Genomic DNA, 24,737 nt, shown 5'->3' with positions numbered 1-24,737 from the left:
CTGTCTCGAAAAACCAAAAAAAAAAAAAAAAAAAAAAAAAAAAGAATTCAGGTCTAATAAAAAGTTTTTTACATAGTTAGCCCAGCTTCCAACTCACACCCCTACTGCCTCTGCTGCCAGGTACATCAGCACAGCTACTTAAGTATTTACATTTCAAGGGATAGAAGAAAAAAATAAAAAAGTATTTGACAGAGACCCCATGGCTCATGGTTCTGATGTGAACGCTACGTCAGGGTGGTTCCAGACACTTTCCGAGGGGACTGTGACTCCATGATGCTTCCCCATATTCCAACAGGGAACTGGACCCTAAGCAAGCAACCCGGCAAAATACAAACTGTAGCTTGGAGACTAAGGGCAAACACCAAGCCGTGCCCAGCTCTTAATAGCCTGAGCAGAAAGGAAATGAGCAACTGCCGTTGCGGTAAGTGGCGTTGCGGTAAGTGGCGTTGTCTGATGCTACAAGCCTGGGAAAGCAGATGAGGAAGAAGCACTGGGTGACTGTGTAAGGGGCTACGGTGCAAGCACAAGGACTCTTTAACCAGGCTTACAACACAGAAGACAATGGGAGGGAGGGAGGGAGGGAGGGAGGGAGGGAGGGAGGGAGCGAGGGAGGGAGCTCAGCAGGTAAAGGTGCTTGGCTTCAAGCTGTAAGACCTGAAACTGATTCAAGAGAACCGAACGGTAAGAAGAGAACAGACTGGCGATCTGGCCTCTGACCTCCATGTCCACACATGTGCTGGGACAAGACATCTCTAGACTCAAAATAAAAAAATGAAGTGTACATAATAAAAAATGTTTAAAATATGAAACCTAGGCTGGAGAGATGGCTCAGCGATTAAGAGCACTGACTGCTCTTCCAGAGGTCCTGAGTTCAATTCCCAGCAACTATATGGTGGCTCACAACCATCTGTAATGGGATCGGATGCCCTCTTCTGGTGTGTCTGAAGACAGCTACAGAGTACTCATATGCATTAAATAAATAAATCTTAAAAAAAAAAAAAGTATGCTTCTGCTTAAAGAAAAGAAAGAAAGAAAAAGAAAGAAAGAAACCTATATATAACTTGGACCACAGCTGTCCGGGGATGAGCACTGAAGCAGTGGTTCATGTACACTCCTCAGCTGACAGCAGCTGAAGACATGCACACATGCACAAAGTGGGCTGACCCAGTGAGTGGGCTCCCCAAGGTTCCATGACATTAGTAAGTAGCAAGAGACTACCTACTGTGACTGAAGGTGACATAAGGAAGAAAGACCACCTCTCAGTCCAGCATCGGCTGGCTCAGGGCAGGGCAGGTTAAAGCAGAGCTCCCTGAAGATCCAGCCGGGACTCTTCTCCAGGGAAGGCTCAACCTACCTCCAAGGAGGGCTCCCATCCGGGCTGGAGTAAAGGGTCCTGCATCCTGACCAAACTTACTGATCATCTCTCCCTCTGCCCAAAGAGAGTATGCAACATGTTTGCTCCAAGATTTCTACTATCCAATCAAATGTCATCTCTTCAGAGACTGCAGAGCCAGCCCTTCCCAGCCATCTCCCCAGCTGCTTTCCAAATGGGATGAGTTGCTGCTCTAAATAACGGGGTACCTCCTGGGCATGGAGGACCGAAGGGATATGAAACGCAGAGGTCAGGATGCAGGTATAGTGTAGTAGCCACTGCCAGAGGACAGCCCGAGGCTGAGGTGTGCACACTGTAACCCTCACACTCTGAGTCAGTGGCCTATGACCCAGCTCCATCAGCACATTCCTCTTGCATTCAGGAAGCAGAGGGGAAAGGACTGGCCTAAGGATATACTTGTAGGGATGGAGCCAAAGTTCCTGCGCCCCACTGCATACATCCCCACCTTTTGGATTCGGCCCTGAGGAAGCCTGAAGTGCAGTGTGCTGAGCAGAGGGGAGTCAATTAAACAAGCTTTAGAATGAGGAAGGCCTGAGCAGAGAAGGTTAATCCCAGACTACACAAAGGCGGCCCAGTGCCAGAGGTAGAGAGAAAGGATGCAAGGATGAGGCAGGGTAGGGGAAGTCAGGAGGCCTGTAGGCAAGGAAGCTGGAGGAGGCCTGTGTGGCCACCGAGGAGTCAGCTGACAGGAAAAGTGAAGGGATAGCCGAGAGTGGAAATGGGAATAAACGTTCTAGATAATAAAAGCCACACAGTGACCGTGATGGGATTCCAACAAGTGCAGCTGCCCAATCAGATACAGTCTAACAGGCAGGCCAAAGCAAGCTAATCCCCTCTCCAGATCAATGCCTGTGAAGAGACAATTACCAGACATTATTCATGTGCTCAGACAGGGAAAGACAGGCACCAGGGAAAGCAAGGTGGAGGAGAACAAAGTACCCAGATGCTGGAGATCACATATGGGGTCCCTCTAGCCTGTGAGCTTGAGCTTGGAGACATGTTCGCATTTGTGACCTGAGAGTTCCAGTCCGGCTCAAATGCAGCAGCAGTTCCCAGGGGACAGTGGCATACTGTGTGCAGAAGTGACCCGAAGCATTCCTATCCTGTACCCACAAGTGGCGGCAAGGCGATTTTACAAATCTCCTCTGGGGAGCTAGAAACTGCAACCCCTCTCTGCCCCGCCCCCAAAGTCTGCCAGGGCTAGGTGATTGGCTGGAGAAAAAGAGGGGAGTCGTGACAGCTGTCTGCAGGTACCTGAGGGACAGGAGCCAGCAGTGCAGCCTAAACTAGCAGCTGTAGGAGCACAGACTCAGCATGTGAAAGGCACTGCCACAGGAGTTGCCTTTGGGGGTGGTCAGGGTGGCAATGTGACAGTTAGCAACTCCTACAGCCCGCAGCAATCCTCTTACCATCTACCTTTCCTTTTCTACTGTAGAGCTCACTCGCACCATCACCTCACTCTGTACGAGACTTTCCCATGGACTACCCTTCCCTCAACAACTGCCATCTTTGCTCCGTGTAGCAGAGCTCCTGGAAAAACTGTATTTGTCTAGTAGCCACTCCTTGCTGTGACTCCCTTCACTCTCCTATCTTCAGATTCCACTGGAGCCACGTGACAAGGCCCCAGTGACGTCAAGTCTCAGTCCTTAGGCACTGGGACACAAGTCAGCATCACCCCAGTGCCCTCCCTCCACAGCCACACTTTCCACGGCAGGCTCCCCGTCTGCCTCCCACTTTATCTCTTAGCTTCCATGGAAGCCTTTCTGGGTGTTCCCTGGTCTCTCCTGCCCCTTTAATGCTGGAGGCGCTGGAGCTCTGTCTCAGCCTCCACCTCTCCAGCTTACAGACCTTTACAATGACAACTTTCAAAAAGCCAACTCTTTCCTGAACCCCATATTCTTTAGTTTGCTACCTCTCCCTCTCCCTCCCCTCCCTCCCCTCCCTCCCCTCTCTCCCCCTCTCTGTGGAGCATGTAGCATATATACACATATGGGAATGCTTGCAGAGGCCAGGTGTCCTGTTCTACTACTCTGCCTTATCCACGAGACAGGGCTCTCACTGAACCTGGAGCTACTATGGCAGCTGGTAAGCCCCAACATCATCCTACCACTTGCCCCTACAATGCTAGGGTAACCAGTGTGAACACAGCCCCACTTGGCTTTTTATATGGGTGCTTGGGATTTGAACTCTCAGGTCCTTACATTTACATAGCAAACATTCCTAGTCACTTAGTCCTTTTAGGCATGAACCCCCATTTTTATACTCAACAGCCTAATGGCTACCTCTTAGATTTCTCACAAACACCTCAAACTCAGCTCAACTTCTGCCAGTCCCCCATGTTCCTCTTGCAGCGGCATCCCTGCAGATGCACTGACTATAAACTGAGTTATCCTTGCGCCTTTCTCTTCCAGGTCGTCTGCCACCCAAATTCTCCCTATCCCAAAGCTTTCCCCCTCAACATTTCTGCAGCTGTCTCCATGGCCTCACATGCTGTCACTCTCCAGTCTAGCTTGTCCCCGGATGCTCCTGGGCTCCCATTTCAAGATCCTCAGGCTGTTTCTTCTAGAGCATTCTAGCATGAATGTCTACAACACTTGGGTTCCCTTAGTGCTGAGTATCTACCTTCTGTACAGAGACTTTCTTAAAAGCATCACCTGTCAATAAAAAGGCAGGTGACCAATGAGCTGAGGCACGAAATAGGTGGGACACTGGCAGGAAGATGAGAGGATTCTGGGAAAGAGAATAAGAGATCCAAGGGAGAGCAGAGGGGACCCTGAGGAGCCGGAGGACAGCAGGTAGCAGAATGAGGACAGACTGAAGAGAAGACTCGCCTGGGGAACACAGAGGTCAGAAGCATGAAGCTGAGGAAAAGTGCCAACCAATGTGGAAGACAGAATAGTTTGAATGGGTTAAATAAGTTACAAGCTGGTCAGGGAAGGAGCCAAACAAAGCTTATGGCCTAGGCATTTATTAACAAATAATTAGTCTCAGAGTCATCATTACGGGAGCAGGAGCTGGAAGGAAAAAACTTTTTAAAAAACAATCGTGTTCCTCCTATGTAAAACTAGAAATCCCTAAGCACTGGCCGTCCTCCGCTCTTCACTGCCAGTACAGGACCTACCTCCCAAGAGAAAACCTAGCACTAGTGTACAAACTTGTAGACTCCAGGGGGCAGCAGTGATTTGTGTTTTCACAATTCATGCCCTGAGCCTAGAACAGTGCCTGTGTTACACAGTCAACGACGAACCATCAGTTTGTGACGGGAATGATGAAACAGACTTTCTCTCCACTGAAAACACTTTACTTTGGTTACAACCCTTGCAGGGGGGATGGTTCCGCTAAACTTAGTGCCTCAGCCTGTTCAATGGCAGAGAAAACACCAAAGCCTGGAGTCTGGTTAAGGTTCCAGAGCCTCCCTCCTCTATCTCCCTCCCTGACAAAGAAAGCTTGGCACGTGAGCTCAGGTGGACCCATTCTAATCACAGTGGTAGGCACTGTGGGTGGACACCACGTTCCCCCTGCAGCCTAGAAATGACAAGATTCTTCTGTCTCCTGTGTGAGTGAGGAAGGAGCATGTTGCTGACTCCCAGAGGAGCAATGACCACAGAAAACACCCAACCCTGAGACTCTGGAGGTGAGGGGTGAGTCAACGGCCTGTCATCCAGAATTCCAACAGCAGCCTGCAACCAGGGAAGGGTTTTCACATTTTTAACCGTTTATGTAAACACCTACATAATTGTCTGGATTTTGTTTCTTATTCTAAAATCCCACCTACCTGGTCTTTTATGTTTTCAGACCCCTAACACAGATGAACTATAGGACAAGCCTCTCAGTTTTTGTCCATGGTCTTCAGGACTCCTAAGAGTCTTACGAGTAATCCCTGGAAAGTAACTGTCGGTCTTGGGTGGCTGGCGGCCACCGCAATCATAGCACATTAGGGCAACAGCCTCTACACGGCTGGAAAAGGAATCTTGAAACCCGGAAATGTATTTTACGCACATTCCCAGGGTGAAACACACTCTACAGCCAGTGGCTCAGGACAGACATTGTTCTAAATTTGGAGCTATCTGATGACAGAGCCAAGTTTCCTTCCCTTTTCTTACTCACACCCAAAGCAACACCCACACTTCTCATGAGAAAAACCCCTTCACACTTACAGTTTCCATCCCCTATAACTGATCCTTGCTGAATAAAAAAAATCCAACTTATAGAAAGTTGGAGTTACATGCCAACTGTGTACAAACAGAACCCATCTTGAATGTCAATCCTTTGGTACCACACCTGGCACACAGGAAGCCACTGGCATTGCCTAATACCACATCCCAGCTGTTACTGGTCACTGCTACACATGCTATGGTGCTGTGTTACACACGGTACATATGACACATGCTATACATTGTATTTTATAGACATTTATACTCTACATGTAAACTGTTTTATGTTATAGAACATTTATACATGTATCATATTAAATATGAAACATATGATGTACAATGTGCTGTTTCCTATTAGTACTGCATATATTGTCCTAACCCTGTTATAACATTAGTAACAGAAGATACAAGCTGTAAGACTTCACATCCCACCTGGTTCTCCCACTGTTAAAATTAGATAATTATTTTAGATTATTTTATCATCCTAGCCTAAGGCATGTGATTTCAAGAGCATCCTATGTAACCTTCTGTTTTAAAAGGTTCCCTCTCATCCTGAACCTTCTTGTGCTATTACCACACATGGCTTTCACCCTCACGCTGACCCCTCTCATCCATCACATTTAGTCACATGCTGAGGTACTACATGAGTTGGCTAATTAAGAGCACCTTCACCATTTGTTTTGATGCATTTATTTATAGGCCAGGTCTCATTATGTTGCCCAGGTTGGCCTTCAACTCAAGATTCTCCTGCCTCAGCTTTCTGTATGGATTACTGTATGGTTATTATACATATAACCACACCATGCTCTGTTTATCTGCAGTACAGAGCTGGTGTCTCATCACTTAGAAGCAGTTAGGAAAAGAACCAGTTGGGTTGTTCACCCCTCCGCACCTCCAGATCCAGCAGCTGGCCCAACATTAACAATGTAGGGACTCCTTGGCTCATTCTATATCTTCAACAGGAGAAAAAATTTTAATCATCAATACTCTTTGGAAGATAGAAGACAAAATGATTTATTTAATGGTAATAAATGTGCATTCTTAAACAAACCAAAGCAACCAAGAAAAGCCCAAAGCAAAGCAGAACATTGTAAGCTGCAGCTTCATCACACTGTTGCTGCTGGCCCTGGCCCTGGCCCTGGCCCTGGCCCTGGCCCTGGATGTGGCTTCATCACACTGCTGCTGCCGGTCCTAGATGGCCTTTCCTCAGATGACCCGTCACTGTGGCACTACAAGTACAGCTGACATTTTCTAGAAATCTCCAAACAGATGGGACATGGGTGCTGATGAGCTGCTGACCAACTGGGGAATTTATGCCTCACGTGGGAGAACACTAACAGATGCCTCTCCTTTAAGAAAACAGCACGGCGAGATCCTCAAAGCTATTCCTATGTTCCTGGCTTGGGAATGTGATGGTGGGAGCTTATCCTAAGGAAACCATCCAGCAGCACCACCCAGCTCTGGTCCTGGAGCTCCTTAATGCTGCCCCATCTGCAGCTGCCAAAACGGCAGTTTCTGTACTCAACAGCAGATGGCTAATTTAAAACAGTGTGCAACATTAACAGGATGGCATGCCACCACCACTACATAGCTTTGGGGTCACACAGAAGCCTGACATCTGAGGGGGAAGTTACACATGCTTGTGGCTATGGAGAACTATGTGTGTGCGCATGTGCAAGGCTCTGGAAAACCAAAGCAGCAACTGAGGCTTCTGTCCTCTTGCAAGGTTTTAGGTCCTATAGGAACTCAGCAGTGTTTCTTCTGTATTTTACCATGGTTCCCACTGTTTTCCTTAATAATGTAGTATCACGGGTGATGGACCGGGGTTCCCACCAGCATCAGGAGATGTGCAGGATAACAAATAATGTAAAGTTATTTCATCTAAAGTAAAAGGCACACTCTCTGTATTTGACCCTCAATGAGAATTCAACGCTGGCATCCTGGTTCAAAGTTATGCTCTTAACCACTGTGTAACTGGAAAAACAAAAACAAAAACAGTAGCCACTAAGGGAAAATTGAGTCGCCTGGGTAGTATAGTATGACAGCATACTGTGAGTCTGCACCATAAACAATGGTGAGAAGGGCACATGGACAATAGGATTAACCCAAAGGGTCCTTTAAGAATGTTATCATATCTTCCCTTTGAGAGGACACTGGTAGAGAATTATTCAAATTCACATAGCTCTGTGAGATGATGGCTTTGCAAGAGAGTCAACCTAAGGTCTATGCCCATGGACCCAGTAAACGCAGGGCTCTTTCCAGTGAGCAATAGATAATTACAAGCATTTCTGACAAGCAGTATGCATTTATTAACGCTATTGCACACTAAGGGCCTCCCTCATTGCTCATTTTCCTTAGACCAGGAAGCAGGCCTGCGAACGTGAAGCTCGGTCAGTGGTCAGAGTGAGGCTCTGAGTCTTGCTATGATCTGACTGGACATTTATGACTTGGGGCATGGATATCCAGCTTCACCAGATGCCGTTCCACTGTGTGTGCAGGTCTAAACACCTCTGTTGGCTGCAATCCAAACCTCTAAATCCACCCCTGCTGTGCTGACATAGAGCCTCCCCACTAGCCAATCACCCCGAGTCTACCTTCTGGCTGCCCAGTTCTTTCCCAGCACAGCAAGCCCCACTTAACTAGCCTATGAGCTGAAGCTTTTCACAGTCAGCCCTTCCTCAGAGGGTGTTAATTTCCCTGGCTGCCACCCACACTGTGTGCGAACATGTACATCACTAGCATCTCCATTCATCAGGCTGGTGGCACTGACTGCTGGGATTTTAGGAAGAAGGTGGGGTGGAGAGATCACTCAGTAGTTAGGAGCACTGGCTGTTTTTCCAGAGGACCTGGTTTAATTCCCAGCACCCACATGGTGACTTGCAATAACAACTCAATTTTCAATTGCTGCTGTATCTGTTCACATGACAATTCCTACAGCCAATATGAGAAAGGAAGAGTCTGAAGGGCAGCAGAGAGTCAGGGCACTCAAATACCATCACACCACTTCAATTTTCCAACTTCCCAGCCCACAAACTGATCAGAAGGGCAGATAGGATTTCTTTTCAGATAGACTCCAGAATGCAGCAAAGCTTGATCCTCAGACATCATCCTTGGCTCTAGGCAAAGGGTCTGCTCAGAATATCAGCCATCACAGGATACTAAGACAGGGTCAGTGTCAGAAGCTCCTTGGGCTATCCCAACTGCAGCCAATGTGGACACTGGATTTCCACCCATTCACCCATTCCCAAGTGTGTCAGAGACCCCAACCGTGTGGCTTGCCTGAAGCCACCATGCATTCACCAGGAAGGATCTCATCACCTCATTGAAAGGGGACTGGAAATGGCCCTAAGGTCAGGTCCAGAAAGGCTTTAGACTGAGAGGACAAACTTGGTTCCGGGGTGTACCCTAGATAAACCAACCAAGCCTCCGGGGAAAGATGAGCTGGGAAGCAGAGTCCCAGCAGCTCTGCTTACTGCCCCGTCCACTTGAACAGGGTACCCGCTGCGGCCCTACAACTGCTCCCATGCCAGTTAACTACCACAACCAACCAACTCGCAAAACCTTCTGTAATTATCTCCAATGAAAACTTAACTAGTTATGCAAACCTAGCTGTTGCTTGCTTTTATTTTAAACATGCAAAGACACACTGAGGAGGGCTGGGGTGTAGCTCAGTGGTAAAGCGCTTGCCTAGTATGGGCCATGTGTTGTTAGTACTGATAAGCATAACAAATGTACCTCAGATCCAACCCCTGACCCTGCTGTGTTAAGATTTCCCCTATTTTTCTTTTTTAAGACTTATTTACTTTATATATGTGAGTACACTGTCTTCATACCAGAAGAGGGCATCGGATTTCATTAAGATGGTTGTGAGCCACCATGTGGTTGTTAGGAATTGAACTCAGGACCTCTGGAAGAGCAGTCAGTGCTCTTAACCACTGAGACATCTCTCCCCTATTTTTTTTTTTCTTCATCTGGAAGCCCTCACTTTCCAATGCATCATTCTGCTGAAATATGTCAGGGTAATTACAGTCAGCACAGCTCTTCAAACACTCCAGCTTGACTATGCAAAACCAAGACTGTTTCTCCCACATTGCCTGGTGCCAAGAGAAGTAGGGACAAGGACTGAGGGTGCAGCTCAGAAGCAGGGAGTTGATTAGCTTGATCCAAGTGCTGGATTCAATACCAGCACCGAAGAGAGATGAGCGCCAGAACAAGCCCCTGCCCATTTCCTATTGCACTTTGTTAAGCTGGAATTCACTAGAGCCCCACTCAGGAGCAGTTCTTCGCAGACGCAGCAGATGCTAGACAGATAAGGGAGATTCCGAAAGGCTGAACTAACACACTAACATCCCACCTGGTTTCCCTTTAAGCTGAGAAACTTTCTATGATCTAGCACCAGCAGTTGCTGTTAAGATCCCAGACATTTCTTTCCGTTGCTTCTCCATTCACAAACACACACTTAGACATACGTTACAGTGGATTGCCAAACACACTTCAAGTCCAACTGCAGGGTTAGACAAGACCTGGACAAATGGTTGGGTGTGATGCACATCTGTAATCCCAGCACTGGGCAAGGTGAAAACCTGATGAGACAGAAAACTCAGGACCAGCACAGACAGGCTGAACAGTGAGATCCTGTCCCCAAGTCCGGCAGGTGCCACGTCTGGCACACCTGCCAGCTTTCGGTCTAAGGGGTCAGCAATACAAACACAGGAGTCTGAGACAGAGCTGCTCTGTGTCACTGAGGCAGTGTAAGGGACCCCAGACTCCTCCCCTCTGAGCTGAGAGTTAGGGTAGGTGTTGAGTGAGGTTTCTGCCCCCATCATGGGGTTGAAAGTAGGTAATCAGGGGACACACACACACACACCTTTGGGGGATGATACATGTTTAAAAGCTTTTAATAACACTCTTTACACCAAAAAATATAACAAAATACTCCAACTCCTGACTTGGATTAGGTTTTAAGAATTGAACAATGTTGCCAGGTGGCTCCTAGAAGGCAGAGGCAGGCAGATCTCCATGAATTCAAATTCCAGGACAGTCAGGGCTACACAAAGAAACCCTGTCTCAAACCCTCCCACCACAACCAAATAAAAACAAACAAACAAAGAAACAAACAAAAGAATGGTGTCAACATAGAAGCAGAAGGTCCAGAGAGCCTCACAGGCTCTCACAATGAGGTGATGTGTGCTTCAGTCTTTAGAAAGGCGGAGTACTGAGCTCTTACCTGGAAGGTAGCAACTCAGGCTGACTCGGCTGGGCCAGGGCCCCCAGACAAGGCCAGCTCTAGCTGCCTAGACAATGGGGTCAGAGCTTTCCTACCTTGTTTCCAGGGGCACAGATGGCTTTGTCTCAGGGGCTTCTGTTTCTCAACGACATTGCCCATTCTAAGGCCAGCAGATCACAGCCCCTTTCCCGGCCCAGGCATCCTCACTGAAAGACACTAAGCCAAGACTCTGGCTGAAAGGGGATTCATCTCCAGGACATCTCCAACGACCCAGCAGCCTCAGGCAGAGCTCCAGGAGGGCTGACACACCCTCAGGAAAGCAGGAACTCTGTCACTCTAAAACTTCTCAGCCTCCTGCCTTTCAAATTCCTTGGAGGTACTGGGAGGAAACTAGAAGAAAGGGCTGTTCCGGTCCAGCCCCACCGCCCTACCGGTGGGTTGCTGTAATCCACCCTATTAAGCAGCCCTTGGCTCAGCCTCCTTTGACATCACTATTCACTAGGTCAGCAGGGACTGGGGAATGGGCTGTGCTCCTGCCCTGTTGCTTTCCCAAGGGAAGAAGCAGGCAATGGCAATCCAGGAGCTGAAAGTCAAGATGGGTGTGGTGTGCTGTGAGGAAACCTGCATAGACCCATATGTCACATCTTCTATTTAAAGTCTCATTTTCAACCCCATAACATGGCCAGAGGAAACAGACTTAATCTCAATACCGTGGCTCCAAGTGGGGAAAACCACTCACAGGCAAGTGATAGGAGACAAAATGCCAATTTGGCCTGGAAGGTTATCCACTCCATTTGGATAACAATTCTGCTGGAGAAGGTGGCACCTGGTTTGCTGGAAAACAAGGGCATGAAGCCTGGGGAAAAAAGGAAAGGAAAAACCAAGACGGGTGTTAGGTCTAATTTATTCCAACCCCTGCAGCAGGAGTTAGAAATGCTGCTAAGAGGCACAGGGTAAGACTGCCAGACCTAGGCCCAGCTAGAACGTCAACCCCAGCTCTGCCATTGCTGTTGCCCATGAACTCAGCGGCCTTCGTTTCCCTGTCTGTTAAGTGGACACACCACTACTCCATCTCCTCCGCTGTCTATCTGGACCAGACCCACCTAAGAAGGCTTAGTACATGCTCTTCATGACTGTCTCCTAGCCTCAGACCCTAAAGCTATAGCAGGTCAGATGGAAAAGCCCTGGCTCCAGGTTAGCCAACAGTATACAGCAGACATATTCTGTGAAGCTGGGTGACATGGCATGGAAGCAAACTGAAGTAGCCCTAAGACAACACCGCAAAAGCAGACCCTTATAACCACAGAAAGGCTTAGAGTTCTTTACAACTCTGGAGCTGCTCCAGCTAGCCCAGGAGAATGGCCTCGCTAAATGAGGCAGGATGGGGAAGCGCCTCACTGAATCTCTCCGAGATCTTCTGGTGTTGGGTTTTCCTCCATCAATATAGAAAGCATTTCAGAAAAATCGGTCTGGCAAAACTAACTGTACCCAGTTCATCTTTCCCAGGTTGCTGTAGGATTGAGAAGAAACAAGAGGATCCTGTTTCCCTCACTGTACAGAGCCCCCATCTAAGTCATAGTGCACCCACACAATGGACAGGCCAAGGGTAGAAGCACACACTGAGCAGCTCAGCAAGCTGTTGGTTACCTGCTAACCCATTTGACCTTTTTGATGAGCTGGAGTAACTTCATCTGTCTCTTTCTCATTAAACACCTGAACACCTTTTCTCAGGGAATTTCAGCTATAAATACACTACTTGATCTTGCTTCTTCCCGGCGATGTGAAGTTTAATAATGTATGTTCAAAACTCACCATCTAGGAGGCTCTGGTTAGAACCTGCATTTTAACATCTTTTACTGAGACAAAGTCTTTTTTATCACCATTTGGCAAGTAGCTTATGCAGCTGCCCAGCAAGAAGGATTCTGTCATAAAGTGGGCTTGGCAACCCTGATGCACAGAGGCAGACAGATGGGTGGAGGAATAACGTGGGAAGGAGAAGTCCCGCCTGCTCCCCACGTTAGGACAGTCAGCCACACAGAAGCTACCCTGAGCCCACCTCTGTCCTGGTAGTGACACATCATTACTGTTCCTCCTGGTCTAGAAAGTCACTGATGCAGACACCTGATGTGACAGGTCCACAAGGTACCTGGACCCGCAGGACATGTCAGTTACAGCACTGGGCTCAGGATCTGGTGAGGTGCTTGACACAAAGCCTGACCACCTGCGTCTGACCCCAGAAACCCATGGTGGAAGGAGAACTCCTCAAGTTGTCCTCTGGCTGCCACACATGCCCCTTGGTGTACTCTCTTCTGTCACAGCATATGCAGGCCCACGCTCGCACACAGATAATCAATGACAACAACGACGACAACAACTGCAACAACAGCAAAATGGATACAGAGGTGGCCTTAGGTTCTGACTTGCTATTTCTAAGCTGTCACTCTGGTGGCAGGGGTTCCATGAGCAAATGAACCCAAGTTCCAAACAACACACCCACTGACGGCACAGCAAGCAGACTTTCTCGAGAGCATGTTATTTGAGGACTTGGTGGCTTCTTCAAGCCCTGGTTTCAAGTGACTCAAGCCTGTGTTCTCCAGTGGGGCAGGGAGACAAGCCGAAGAGTCTGTTTTTAAGGGTCCCTCCTGAATTGCTGAGTCTGAGAGAGTGTACCCAGGAACATCACAAAAGGTAAATATGCTTGTCAGTCAAGACTGGCTGCCACTTCCCATGCAGGGAGATGACAGGAGATGCTCACAGGATGAATCAAAATCCGAATGACACCCGGACATGATGGCTCCAGCCTATGATTTCAGCACTTGACAGACTAAAGGAGGGTGATCCCATAAGTCCCAGGCCAACTATGGCTGGTTCAAGAGAAACCGTCTTGAATACCAAAGCAAACTAAAGTCAGTGCAGCAGAGTGGAAGGCTCTATTCACAGCCAGCAAGGCCATACTTCCTCATGCCCCACAAATACCAGAAGGCCCTGGGAGTACATGCTGACCCCATCCAGACAACTTGACCTTGGGTCACCACAGTTACTTCTTTTTTTATTATTTATTTATTTATTTATTTATTTATTGGTTTTTGTTTTTTTGAGACAGGGTTTCTCTGTATAGCCTTGGCTGTCCTGGAACTCACTTTGTAGACTAGGCTGGCGTCGAACTCAGAAATCCGCCTGCCTCTGCCTCCCAAGTGCTGGGACTAAAGGCGTGCGCCACCACTGCCCGGCTCAGTTACTTCTTGAATAATGATAGTGTTACAAACCCAAACCACACTGAAGAGCAGAGGCCAGGTGGACTCTGACCAGCTTCTTTCACACTGCAGGAAGGCAGGGCAGGGATGGCAGCCACACAGCTACTGAGAAGGCCTTATCCATATCCTGATCAATCTTCACCTTGGCCTAGTAAAAAGGCTCATTTCCTCCTGACCACAGGAGGACAGTGGCAGAAACTGGCTTTGGAGGGCAGCTGGTCTGGTCTAAAGGTCTGAGTGTGCTTCTGGCTAGTGAACTGTGAGAAAGGGAACCTTTCTAGACCTTACCTTCTCAAGTGCGTATATAATCAAGCTGGCCAGCCACCCTAGGAAAGGCTGCTTGCTGTAAAGGCTAAGTAAGAAGTTACAAAGTGCTGGTGCACAGCAGGCCCTCAATAAAGAACAGCTACTGTTGTGGGTATCACTGGGGTTATCTACAAACTAGAAGCCTTGGCTACAACTGGAAGAAAATGATTTACCTTCTCAAGGGCCAGCCCTTGGAGCACAGATCCACTGCTGCACTGCTAAATAAATCACTTCTATCACACAACTAAACTAAAACTTCACTTCCAAACATCTGAGCATTGGAATGATAGTTTGATGGGGGAGGCAACATGAATCAGAAATATAACACTGTGGCCTACAGTTTAAAATGTTTGAGGGAGAGCCCTCCCCTCTGCTCCCCTCAGAAACTGCTGGATGTAGAAGAAATCTAAGTCTGGGTTGTGCAGGGCACTGCTCACTGCTAGGATGCTTAGATGGAAATGGCTCAAGAAGGAAAGGTTGGTCCTGAGGAGGTACCAGTGTGGGTACCCTCAAAGGGCCAAAGAAACAACTCAGGGTTCTTGGGTGTTGCCCAGGAGCTGACACCCAGCTCTGTGCCTGTACATCTGGGGGGGGGGGGGAGAGGAAAGTCTGATGTTGGTCATTTCCCTCCTGGAGAGAACTACAACAATACAAGGAAGCATGGAGCCTGGTGGGAATGTTCCATGGGGGTGGGGGGGGGGAGCCTGGTCCTGCACATGCTCGAGGACATGAGGCAGAGCTCATGAGCCAAAACTCTGGGTCATCCGCTGACAACCTGGTACATAAGGAGAGTATCTCAGGGCACAAAGGCACTACAGTAGAGTGTGTCTCAGGAGCACCAAGGTTCTCTTCTAAGACACTGCACGCGCACTGGCCACCTTCAGAATGAGCCTCAAGCACCAGATGGCATGCACATCAGTCACTCTGTTACCATGCTGAGGCATGCTGGGAAGCATCTCAACTGTTCCAGCTGGAAGGAAGAAGGATGAGAACTGAAGGATGGACAGTAGGGATAGTGGTGTGTCACTCAAAGTACAGCACTGGACAGGCCAGAACACTGGACAGGCTAGAGCACTGGACAGGCTAGAGCACTGGATAGCCTAGAGCTCTGGATAGGCTAGAGCACTGGATAGACTAGAGCACTGGATAGGCTAGAGCACTGGACAGGCTAGAGCACTGGATAGCCTAGAGCTCTGGATAGGCTAGAGCACTGGATAGGCTAGAGCACTGGATAGACTAGAGCACTGGATAGGCTAGAGCACTGGATAGGCTAGAGCACTGGATAGGCTAGAGCACTGGATAGACTAGAGCACTGGATAGACTAGAGCACTGGATAGACTAGAGCACTGGATAGACTAGAGCTCTGGATAGGCTAGAGCACTGGATAGCCTAGAGCTCTGGATAGGCTAGAGCACTGGATAGACTAGAGCACTGGATAGGCTAGAGCACTGGACAGGCCAGAACACTGGATAGGCTAGAGTACTGGATATGTAAAGGAAAGTTCTTTTCCTAAAGTGTTAAGCCATATGCATGCATTTTTCTGGTAAGAGAAGTTTATGGTTTTCACCACCTCAAAGGGTTCAAAAAAGGCAAGAATCACCAAGTTTGCCGAAACCATTACAATGAAATGGGGAAACTTAGTGTCTTACTTATGTTTCTATTGCTGTAACAAAACACCATGACCACATGACTTATAAAAGAAAGCCTTTAACTCAGGCTCACAGTTTCAGACAGCCACGGCCATCGTGGTGGGGAGCAGGGCAGCAAGCAGGCTGGCATGGCACTAGAGCAATTAAATGCTGACGTTCTAACCCACAGGTGGGGGTGGGGGAGCATGGAGGGAGTGAGGGAGATCACTAACTGGGAATGGGGTAGACTTTGAAACCTCAAGACTGCCCCACCCACTTCAGTGACACATGTCCTTCTCACACAGTTCCCAGGATGGCAGAGAACCTGTAGTCGAGTCTCTGGGGAGTGTGACCCACTGCTGGCCCAGGCTTTGTTTGTGCAGAGCATGTGTCCGCCACTGTGAGCTCAGCCCAGAGAGCAGGAGGTCTCCCAATGAGGCAATTGTGCTTCTCTCTGGTAGACCCAGAAGGGAGCCACACTCCATCACCTGCATGTAAGTGGTAGCTCACCTGCTGTACAGGCCTCAAAAGATCAGTCCCTTGCCTCCCAGACCCTTTGAGGTAGGTGGCTGGTCTTCAGGGACCTCTTAACAATGTACTACTAGGGAGCATGTAGAAACTACTGTGGCTGCCACAGACATCTCGCCTCTCTGAAGCTGCTCTCTGTCCTCTCCAGAGCTCAGTCGAGGACCCGAGTCTAGATGTGAGGCCAGGAGAGAGAGCAACGCCTGCCTGGATTCCTCAGCTCTGCTCAGAACTGGGAGGAAAGGCTACTGGTTTGTTTTTAAACAGGGTCTCATGTAGCCCAATCTGGCCCCCACACCCCAAGTTTCAGGATCACAGATATGCTCCACACCCGGCTTTGGAATGAAGTTTTAAAAAGTGAACAGGGGAGGTAAGGGACTAAGCCCACACAGAGTCCAGAAAGCAGTAAGAAAGCCTTACTGCTTTCTGGAATACCTGGGAGAAAGTCTCTAAGGTTGATATTCAGAAGCCTCTGAAGCTTGGCTCCCACACCACCTCCTACCTTCTTCCTTCCTCTGCCACCTTCCCCTCATACCCAACACTATTTGCCAGTGAAGGCTCACTTCTCCCCTGGGCAGCTGACTCAATGGCATGCCTAAGGAGTCCCATAATCTGCCCCACTGAAGGGCAGTGTTGCTCCAGTCTTTTTTTGTTTTGTTTTGTTTTGTTTTTGAGGCAGGATTTCTTGGTGTAGCCCTGGCTGTCCTGGAACTCATACTGTAGACCAGGCTGGCCTCGAACTCAGAAATCCNCCTGCCTCTGCCTCCCAAGTGCTGGGACTAAAGGTATGTGCCACCACTGTCCAGCGCTTGATACCTTTTCTATCATCTCCTCTTCTATCACCTCTGAAGCTTAGCCTCTGGCTCCTCCCCTGAGCCTCTCTTAACTTCCAGAGTCAGGAGCAGCTTGGGCAAAGGCTGAGTAGCAGGAGAGAGTAAACCATTGATGCTGGCACAAGCTAAGGGCAGAAAGCAGGATTAGGTAACTGCAGACACACAAGGAGGGTCCAATCTGCCCTCTAACAGCTGAATGATAAAAAGACATTTTTGAGACAAGAATGGAAACCAAGTCACCAGTTACAAGGGAGCTGCACAGAGACTGTGCAGCCTCATGAATTACCCAGGATGGTCAGAGGAAGCAAAGATGACTGAGCCTTTTGATCCTGAGCCATGAAATCCAAGATGTAATGGGCCCAGGACTGGCAGTATTGTAGCCCCAGAACTCAGCAAGCTAAGGCAAGGGAATCCCAAGTTTAGGACCAGCCCAGACTATGATGGGAAGCTTGAGAGAAGGCACACAAAGTCTGGGCACATTTGTTATGCTCTTAAGGATGTCTGGTATGCACCTCAAACTCACACTGAATTTGCATTCGTGGTTCATGAGGAAATGGCCAGTTGCTGAGGACAGAGCCCACATGTATGGAGAGACTCAGGGCATGTGATGGGCATAGTAAAAAAAATGCCCTTTAGACATGTAAAAACAGCTTAGTCAGGATCCTCACCACACCCAAGGCTGCTGCTGGTAACCTGAGAACCAGGACCCAGTGACATCACTCACTCAGGAAAACCAGCCACAGTCCTAGAGGCCCATGATGACAACTGTGCTCTGCTCTGCACATCTGGAGAGACGACACCTTGATTTTCCCTGCGGGTGGACAGTCTTCCCCAGGATCCTGACCCTTGACCTAGAGACTTCTGTTAGAAACTGGACCTGACCTTCAGCTATGTCACACTGGTGATCAGCTTTGGGACAAAGGCTTAAGACTACAGTTAGGAATTTGGAGTGTGAATCTTGTGTGATGACCATCAGCGTAATAAAATACAACTTTTGTTAGACCAACAATGTTTATCTAACTCCTTGCTCCCAACATGGCCCCTTCCAAGTGAGGACACAGCCAAGAAAGCACCATACTTGGATACCCAATCTGCCAGGCTTTGGTTTTGAACTCCCTTCCCAGCTCGGAGTCTGTGGGAGAGAGATGTCTATAAGACACATCTAGTTTAAGTTATTTCATCATAGCAACCAAACAGGTTAAGACCACACTCATGGAGAAACGCTCAACAGGCAGCTGATGCCTGGCTGTGGACCAGGGAAAAAGAGGGTCTGGAAATAGACATTTGGGGAAAGGCGCTGCTTAGCGCAGTGTTCTCAACCTTCCTGATGCTGTGGCCTTCTACACAGTTCCTCACATTGTGGTGACCCCCAACCATAAAATGATTTTTTTGCTGTCACTTCATAGCTGTATCTTTGCTACTGCTATGAATCATAATGTAAATTTTTTAGAGATAGAAGTTTGCCGAGGGGGTTGTGACCCATAGGTTGAGAACCACTGCCCTAGAGGGACTAGACTGCCTAGGACATCCCAAACTGGAGAGATCAAGAGGGTGAAGAGCCTGCAACTGAGGGCTGGGAGGAAGTGAGCTCTGGGAACATCTGGACAGGACCTGTCAGCGTTTACCACCATTCTGTGAGAGGGCTGACGTGCTGTGTGGCTTCCAATGCAATTTAAACTGAGTTCAAACTACATGCTTAGTTTTAAAATGTCTTGTTTACCATGATGACCAATACATCATCCTAATTAATTAACTACTATCCCAAGGCACACTATGCATTAAGTGGGAGATCCATCAGTTTGTTCACAGTGGCTAAACTCCTGGCCACCTTCTTGTCAGAGCTAATTGGACACTGCCGCACTCTCCCTGTAGTCTGCTAAGGAAAGAAGGCCTCGCTCACCCTCAGAATCATCTTTAGGCTACAACTGCTTTGGGAGAATGTCTCAAGCCACTTTCCACATTACCAGGGTGTGTTTCGGTGACAGGCACGGCTTCTGCTTTACTCTCCCATGTGCCAGCAGGATGAGTTGTCTGAACCATCAGGGCTGCACTCTGTCACCCATTTCTAATGAGTTCCCGAGTGATGCTGCTGGGGAAGGGCACCCTCTAGCCACTGTTCCTGTGGAGAGGAACGGGAAAGGTACCAGGGGTCTGATCTCAGCAGTAGCAAACTGCCCTTGGAACAGCAGAATGACAATAGTCACATACTTGTGTCCTCCCAATACTGCTGTTGCAAGGAGGGACAGCAGTATTGCTATTAGGTGACAAACTGAAGCCCTGATGATCCAACCAGTCTGATTTCAATCTTCAGGACCCATACGATGGAAGGAGAGAAATGACCCCTTCACATTGTTCTCTGACCTCCACATGCATAAATGTATGCACACTTGCGCACACACACACACAAAAAGTACTACTACATGTTATTAAGAACATTACAAACATTTTTAAAAAGAGACTTAATTTGACACAAATCCTATTCTTGTCTCCATCTACTCCAAGAATAGGAAGTTAAGATTGCTTAACCCTCCTACAGGAGGATGCACTCTCGTTGTCTGTACACGTTCAATGTTTCAAATCCAACTCTTCCAGACTGTGGTGCTTACCAGCTTGGAGTAAAAGGAATGTGGGAACTAACAAGTGTTTGTGGGAAGAGCAGGGTGGAGGTTTCAGCCTCTCGCGAGAACCCTCCAGAACTAAGCCTGTATTTCTGAGCTGGTTCTCTCAGAGGAACCTGGTTCCTCTGCTACAAGCTGTGTGTCTATGTTTGTGACAGTATTTTCTATCTGCCCCAGGATGCTGAGAGGGTGGGGTTCTGGAACAGAACCCTGAGGAAATCAGGAGCAGGCCAAGAGGAGCAGTAAACACTTCACTTGTGAAGGTCTGCATGAGCAAGGGCCGTTACTGATTTTCCTACTGTGAAGACATAGCAGGGGAACATTTATAAGCAAAGATCAGAACCCGATTCTTGGACCAATGTTGTGTCTCAATAAGGCACGGGGGCACCCACTTGTGATTCTAGCACCAAGAAACTGAAGCAGGAGGATTGTGAATTTCAAGACCAGCCTGGGCTCCAGCAGCAAGGGGTCCAGATCTGAGTAGGTATCCAAGGCCCCCCTGACACGGTTCCTACAAAGCAGGCACCTGGGAACTCCGCAGAAGACTCATCAGGCTCCAGTGTGTCCCTGGATACACACTTTCTCGAAGCTTAACTTTGGATTCCAAGTGTGCTGCTTTACAATGCACTCTGCTAAAGCATCTGCTTCCTGAGCCGCGTTATGAAACAATCTTACCTTTGCCTGCTTATCACTGGGGACCAGGACCACGGGAACCTGGAATGATACCCAGAGACTATGTTGGTAATCTTAGATTTGAGCTCTGCAGAGGTACTGTCCATCTAACAGGCCCTGAAGGGCTGGAATTTCTGAGGAAGCCTTGGCCTTGCTTCTGTCTAGATTCCCCTCCCTCTGCCCCTCCCATGAGCCAGTCATATTTTCTTAGGAATGTGGCCAAGAGCTTGGAAGCCAGCCAGAGGTTCACAGTGCCTGCCGCCTGCACCATCAACCAGAACAGCTGCCCACTGTGCAGCCCCTGAGAAGTCTGGGCTTCAGTAACTGCTGGTAGCACCCAGCACTCTGTGCCAGACTACAACAAGCCTCGGGGTGAAGTCCAGCTACACATTTGGACCCTGAAACTTCCGTCAACCATTCTTAGCTCTCATGGCTTCAGAGTATAATAGATACAGGACGGGAGCATAGCTTGACTCAGAGCCTGACCCTGAGGAGAGGGCTGGGAGGGGGCCTACCAGAGCTGGGAAGCCCAGATACATGGTAGCAAGAACCTTATCCAGTGGCCTAGTATCTGCCCTGGCTTCTAGGCTTCCTGAACACACAGGTTTCTCAAGGGCTAGACCCAACAGAGGAGCCACTGTACCCAGATGGCCCTTTACCTAGTTCCTCTCAGCCCAGATACAGCCCATCAAGCAGTATACATGGCCACTAATGTAGCCACCACACACTTCTGTTTTTAAACTGTTTTGACATAATTTATTGTGTAAAGCTACATCTAAGACTAAATATGTTTAGGTAAATAAATTCTAACACTTTTGTACCCATCCATAGCAAGGCTTGAAACCAATGAGTGTGAGGATAGAGCCCTGGGCAGAGTGCCATTAAAACAAGTGTGGTAAAATGTATTTAAAGTGACTACCTGAGCCATGCCATGTTTACACCCACCACAAACCTCATGCTGCATCATCACCAGCTACACAAGGACTTCACCATGCAAAGCAAACTGTCTGGTGACCACCAACTCTACCTCCCCCCTCAGCTAGCCCCTGTACCACTCTGCTTCATCATTCTGATTTTTACCAAATTAAGATCCCATGAAAGTGAAGTCACACGGTGCTTGCTTCTCTGATTTCTTACTGCACTTGGCACAATGCCCTCAGGTTTTATCTACAGCGTAGCACTTCAGACAACACTTCTCTTTTTTAAAGGCTAATACTCCACAATGGAGAGAAACAGCTTGTTTATCTATTCACCCCTGTACAGCATCTGAGGTGCCTCTACCTTTGGGGATAATGAATAGTGCCGCTTTAGAGGGGAGGGAGGAGGAGAGATGGGGGAAGGGAGGGGGTGGGGACAGGGAGGGTTCTCTTCAAGACCTTGTTTCCTGTATTGTGTGGTGAGTCTTGTGGCCTTAGACTTCACCGTCCTGCCAACTTAAGGTTTTAGTTTTTACAAGATGTTCTCCTCAGGGTTTGAAAGGAGCCATCCTTGGGTGGGGTATGTTCTCACTGTGCTTGCTTTTGAATAGGTTTCCCTGGTGATTAATAGTTCTGTGCATATTCATGAGCTCATTGGCGGGTTTTCACCATTTCTTTGAGAAAAAGTCAATGTGAGTGTTTTGTCCATTTTTAAAGATTGAGTTGCTTTTGTTGGTCCCAGGCCATCCTTTATCTGTTCCTCCGAAACACGGAGATGGCGAACCAAGGTCAAATCTTAACAGATAAACAAGCCAACACTACAATGGAATACAACAAAGCAATAAAAAAAAGGCACAATAAAGACAGCAAGCTGAGAGTGCAGAGTGACAAGCCTCACGTTCACAGACCTGTCACCGGGTCACAGTTCCACCAAGAACTGTGAAAGAGTTTGACCCAAAGACTTCACAGGGCGTTTCCCCTTGGGTAATGGAATGGCTGGGCATCCTGACTATGGTAGGGTTAAGTAAGATCTGCTCATGTTAAACAAAGAGCTTTACAGTGTGAGGTTTAGAGCATTCTCGCTCAGAAGAAGAAAGCTCTCTTTGCCCACACAGACCTGGCTACGGAGAAGCACCATTCCCAGGATGCTAACAACCCTCAGGGCTTCATGAGGACTGCTACTTGAACCAAGTCTGGCTGAACTAGGGGACATGAAGTCCTAAAGAGGCAAAGTGTTCACAAATGCTCCATCACTTAGGAGAGGGAATTCACAGCAAGAGAGAGCATATGAGTATCAAGTTTCCTTGGGGAATGACCATCCACACTTGCTCCAGCAGAGCAGACCCTACACAGGCCCACAGCCTCCATTCACAGAGGAGACACAGATGATGTAGAGTATCTACAGCACTAGGCCCATTCTCTGCACTGTCTGGAAATGTCCATTCCCAGCCTAATGGTGACAGTAACCCTCACATTCTGTGATGACCTCAGCCTATGTGACTTCCTCAGCAGAAAGAGTTGTCATCCCATCAAGCTGGGACCTGAGGACTTTGGCCACTGCAGAGTGGAAGTACAGTGCAGGTTCCTCCCCCAGCTCCTATGCTTCAAACACAACAGCTCCTACAAGCTTGTGTTTAGGATGATGAGGAGACAAGGCCAGGCCATGCAGAACACTGTGCTTTTGATCCAGGCCTTTGGCTCTGTGGTGACCTCAGAGAACTAGTATGTTTAAGCTTCTGGACGAGCCCAGGCACAAGCACAGACCACTGAGGGGATGCTAATGAGCAGACAGGTCCTACAGTGCCAAGACCCAGTGAAGAGAGTCAGGGCTGAACAGCTTCATCTCCTGTAGACAATTCAGTGCTTTGTGCATGAGGCATGTGGTTGGCCAGAGAAGATGTAGCGCAGAGTGGGACATGGGATTCCTGAGTCTGTGTAGCTGGGACAGGTAACCTTGGGAGGAAAATACAGGGCACGGATTCCCCTGACAGGGCACTAGAGTCATTTGTAAATTACCTGTTACAGAGATATGAATGATCAACAGCATGGCCAGATGTGTGACTGAATTCAGTGAGAGTCAGCTCCTCTTGGCCTACAGCCTAACTATAACCATCCCTAACCAATTTTAACCTTGGGAGTTAGTCTCCCAGGAGAAGCAGGGGGAGGGGGGCTGGGTGTGGCCCGGTGGTAGAGTGTTCAACTTCTGTGAGGTCCAGGGTTTCATCTCCAGCACAGAGACTCCAAAGCACTCCAAGAGCCAGAGACCTCCCTTTCCTCTGAGGATTGAAGTATGAAATATCAATATTTTTAAAGACATGATATGTCAGGGCAGAAGGACCTTAAATAAGAACGAGGCTCGTGTCCACTCAGCACTTCTCAAGTGTTCAGACAGCGAGAACCCTCAAGTATCAGAAAGCTCATAGACGATTTCCTTCACACTATATGGCAGACCCACTGAAATGACGGAGATCCTACAGCCACCACATGGAAGAGCTGGCAAAGAAAATCCGGCTCTGGGCCCTCAAGCCACACTCAGCCACTTCTGAGAGGCCTGTCACTGTCTAGGTGGAGAAACCTCACAGCCCCCAGGGTACTGACTTCACTGCTCTGGGGCAGTCCTGGGGTCCTGAGGAGAAAGGCTCTTCCTGTCGCCTCTGCTCAGACTCCCTCCACCTCCACCAGAGAGGAATATATAGGAGAGGCTCAGCCTCCTGCACACAGGCACTGGCTAATGGATCCCTGGCAGGCTGCTAGGTCTACAGTGACACCTCCAGAGCCACTCCACTCCCAAGCTACTTTTCTGCAGGGTTCCCAGCCACTTCTGAGCTGAGGACCCAGAGGCTGATTTGCAAGTCTGTAGGCAGAAGTGTGGTGTTAGTCCTGTGGAGGAAAGCCCCAGGGGAGTCCCAAACTGAGCGGTTCCCAAGCCAAGGTCACAGTGGTGCCTCTGAGCTACCTCTGTGACTCAGCAGACCAGTCCTGAACCCAGGGTCTAGATACAAGGGGACAGGGAAGGGAAAAGCAGGTTCCCTGCAGTGTGTGCCTACAGAAGGCCAGTTATCTCCCCTAACACCACCTCCCTTTCCACAGCTGTCAGCTGGTCCCACACCTGCTCACTCTTCAGTAAGAAGAGAATCAAATGATTCTCAAATGGTGGCACATGCCTTTAATCCCAGCACCTGGGAGGCAGAGGCAGGCGGATTTCTGAGT

The 24,737-nt window shown here is 48.6% G+C and overlaps 1 protein-coding gene across 15 annotated transcripts in view; it reads right to left on the bottom strand.

The window, feature by feature from the left end:
• Rapgef1 (Rap guanine nucleotide exchange factor 1) overlaps window positions 1-24,737 on the bottom strand; it is a 116,591-nt gene that overhangs the window by 81,933 nt on the left and 9,921 nt on the right. For 4 of the 15 annotated variants that reach the window (XM_029536677.1, XM_029536678.1, XM_029536680.1 and 1 more), the window contains exon 1: window positions 10,870-11,233. The exons of 5 other annotated variants lie outside the window; for them this stretch is intronic. In XM_029536677.1, coding sequence (XP_029392537.1) covers window positions 10,870-10,933 — 64 coding nt within the window. In that variant the 5' untranslated portion in view covers window positions 10,934-11,233. Of the gene's footprint in view, window positions 1-10,869; window positions 11,235-24,737 lie in introns of those variants that run through there. 6 more of the 15 variants (XM_029536674.1, XM_029536676.1, XM_029536683.1 and 3 more) reach the window with 4 other exon arrangements.

The sequence above is a fragment of the Mus pahari genome, chromosome 3 (genome assembly GCF_900095145.1).
Source record: "Mus pahari chromosome 3, PAHARI_EIJ_v1.1, whole genome shotgun sequence".
In the NCBI taxonomy this organism is placed as follows: domain Eukaryota; kingdom Metazoa; phylum Chordata; class Mammalia; order Rodentia; family Muridae; genus Mus; species Mus pahari.
Note: the sequence above shows the minus strand (reverse complement) of the source record. Positions and strands in the feature narration are given on the sequence as shown.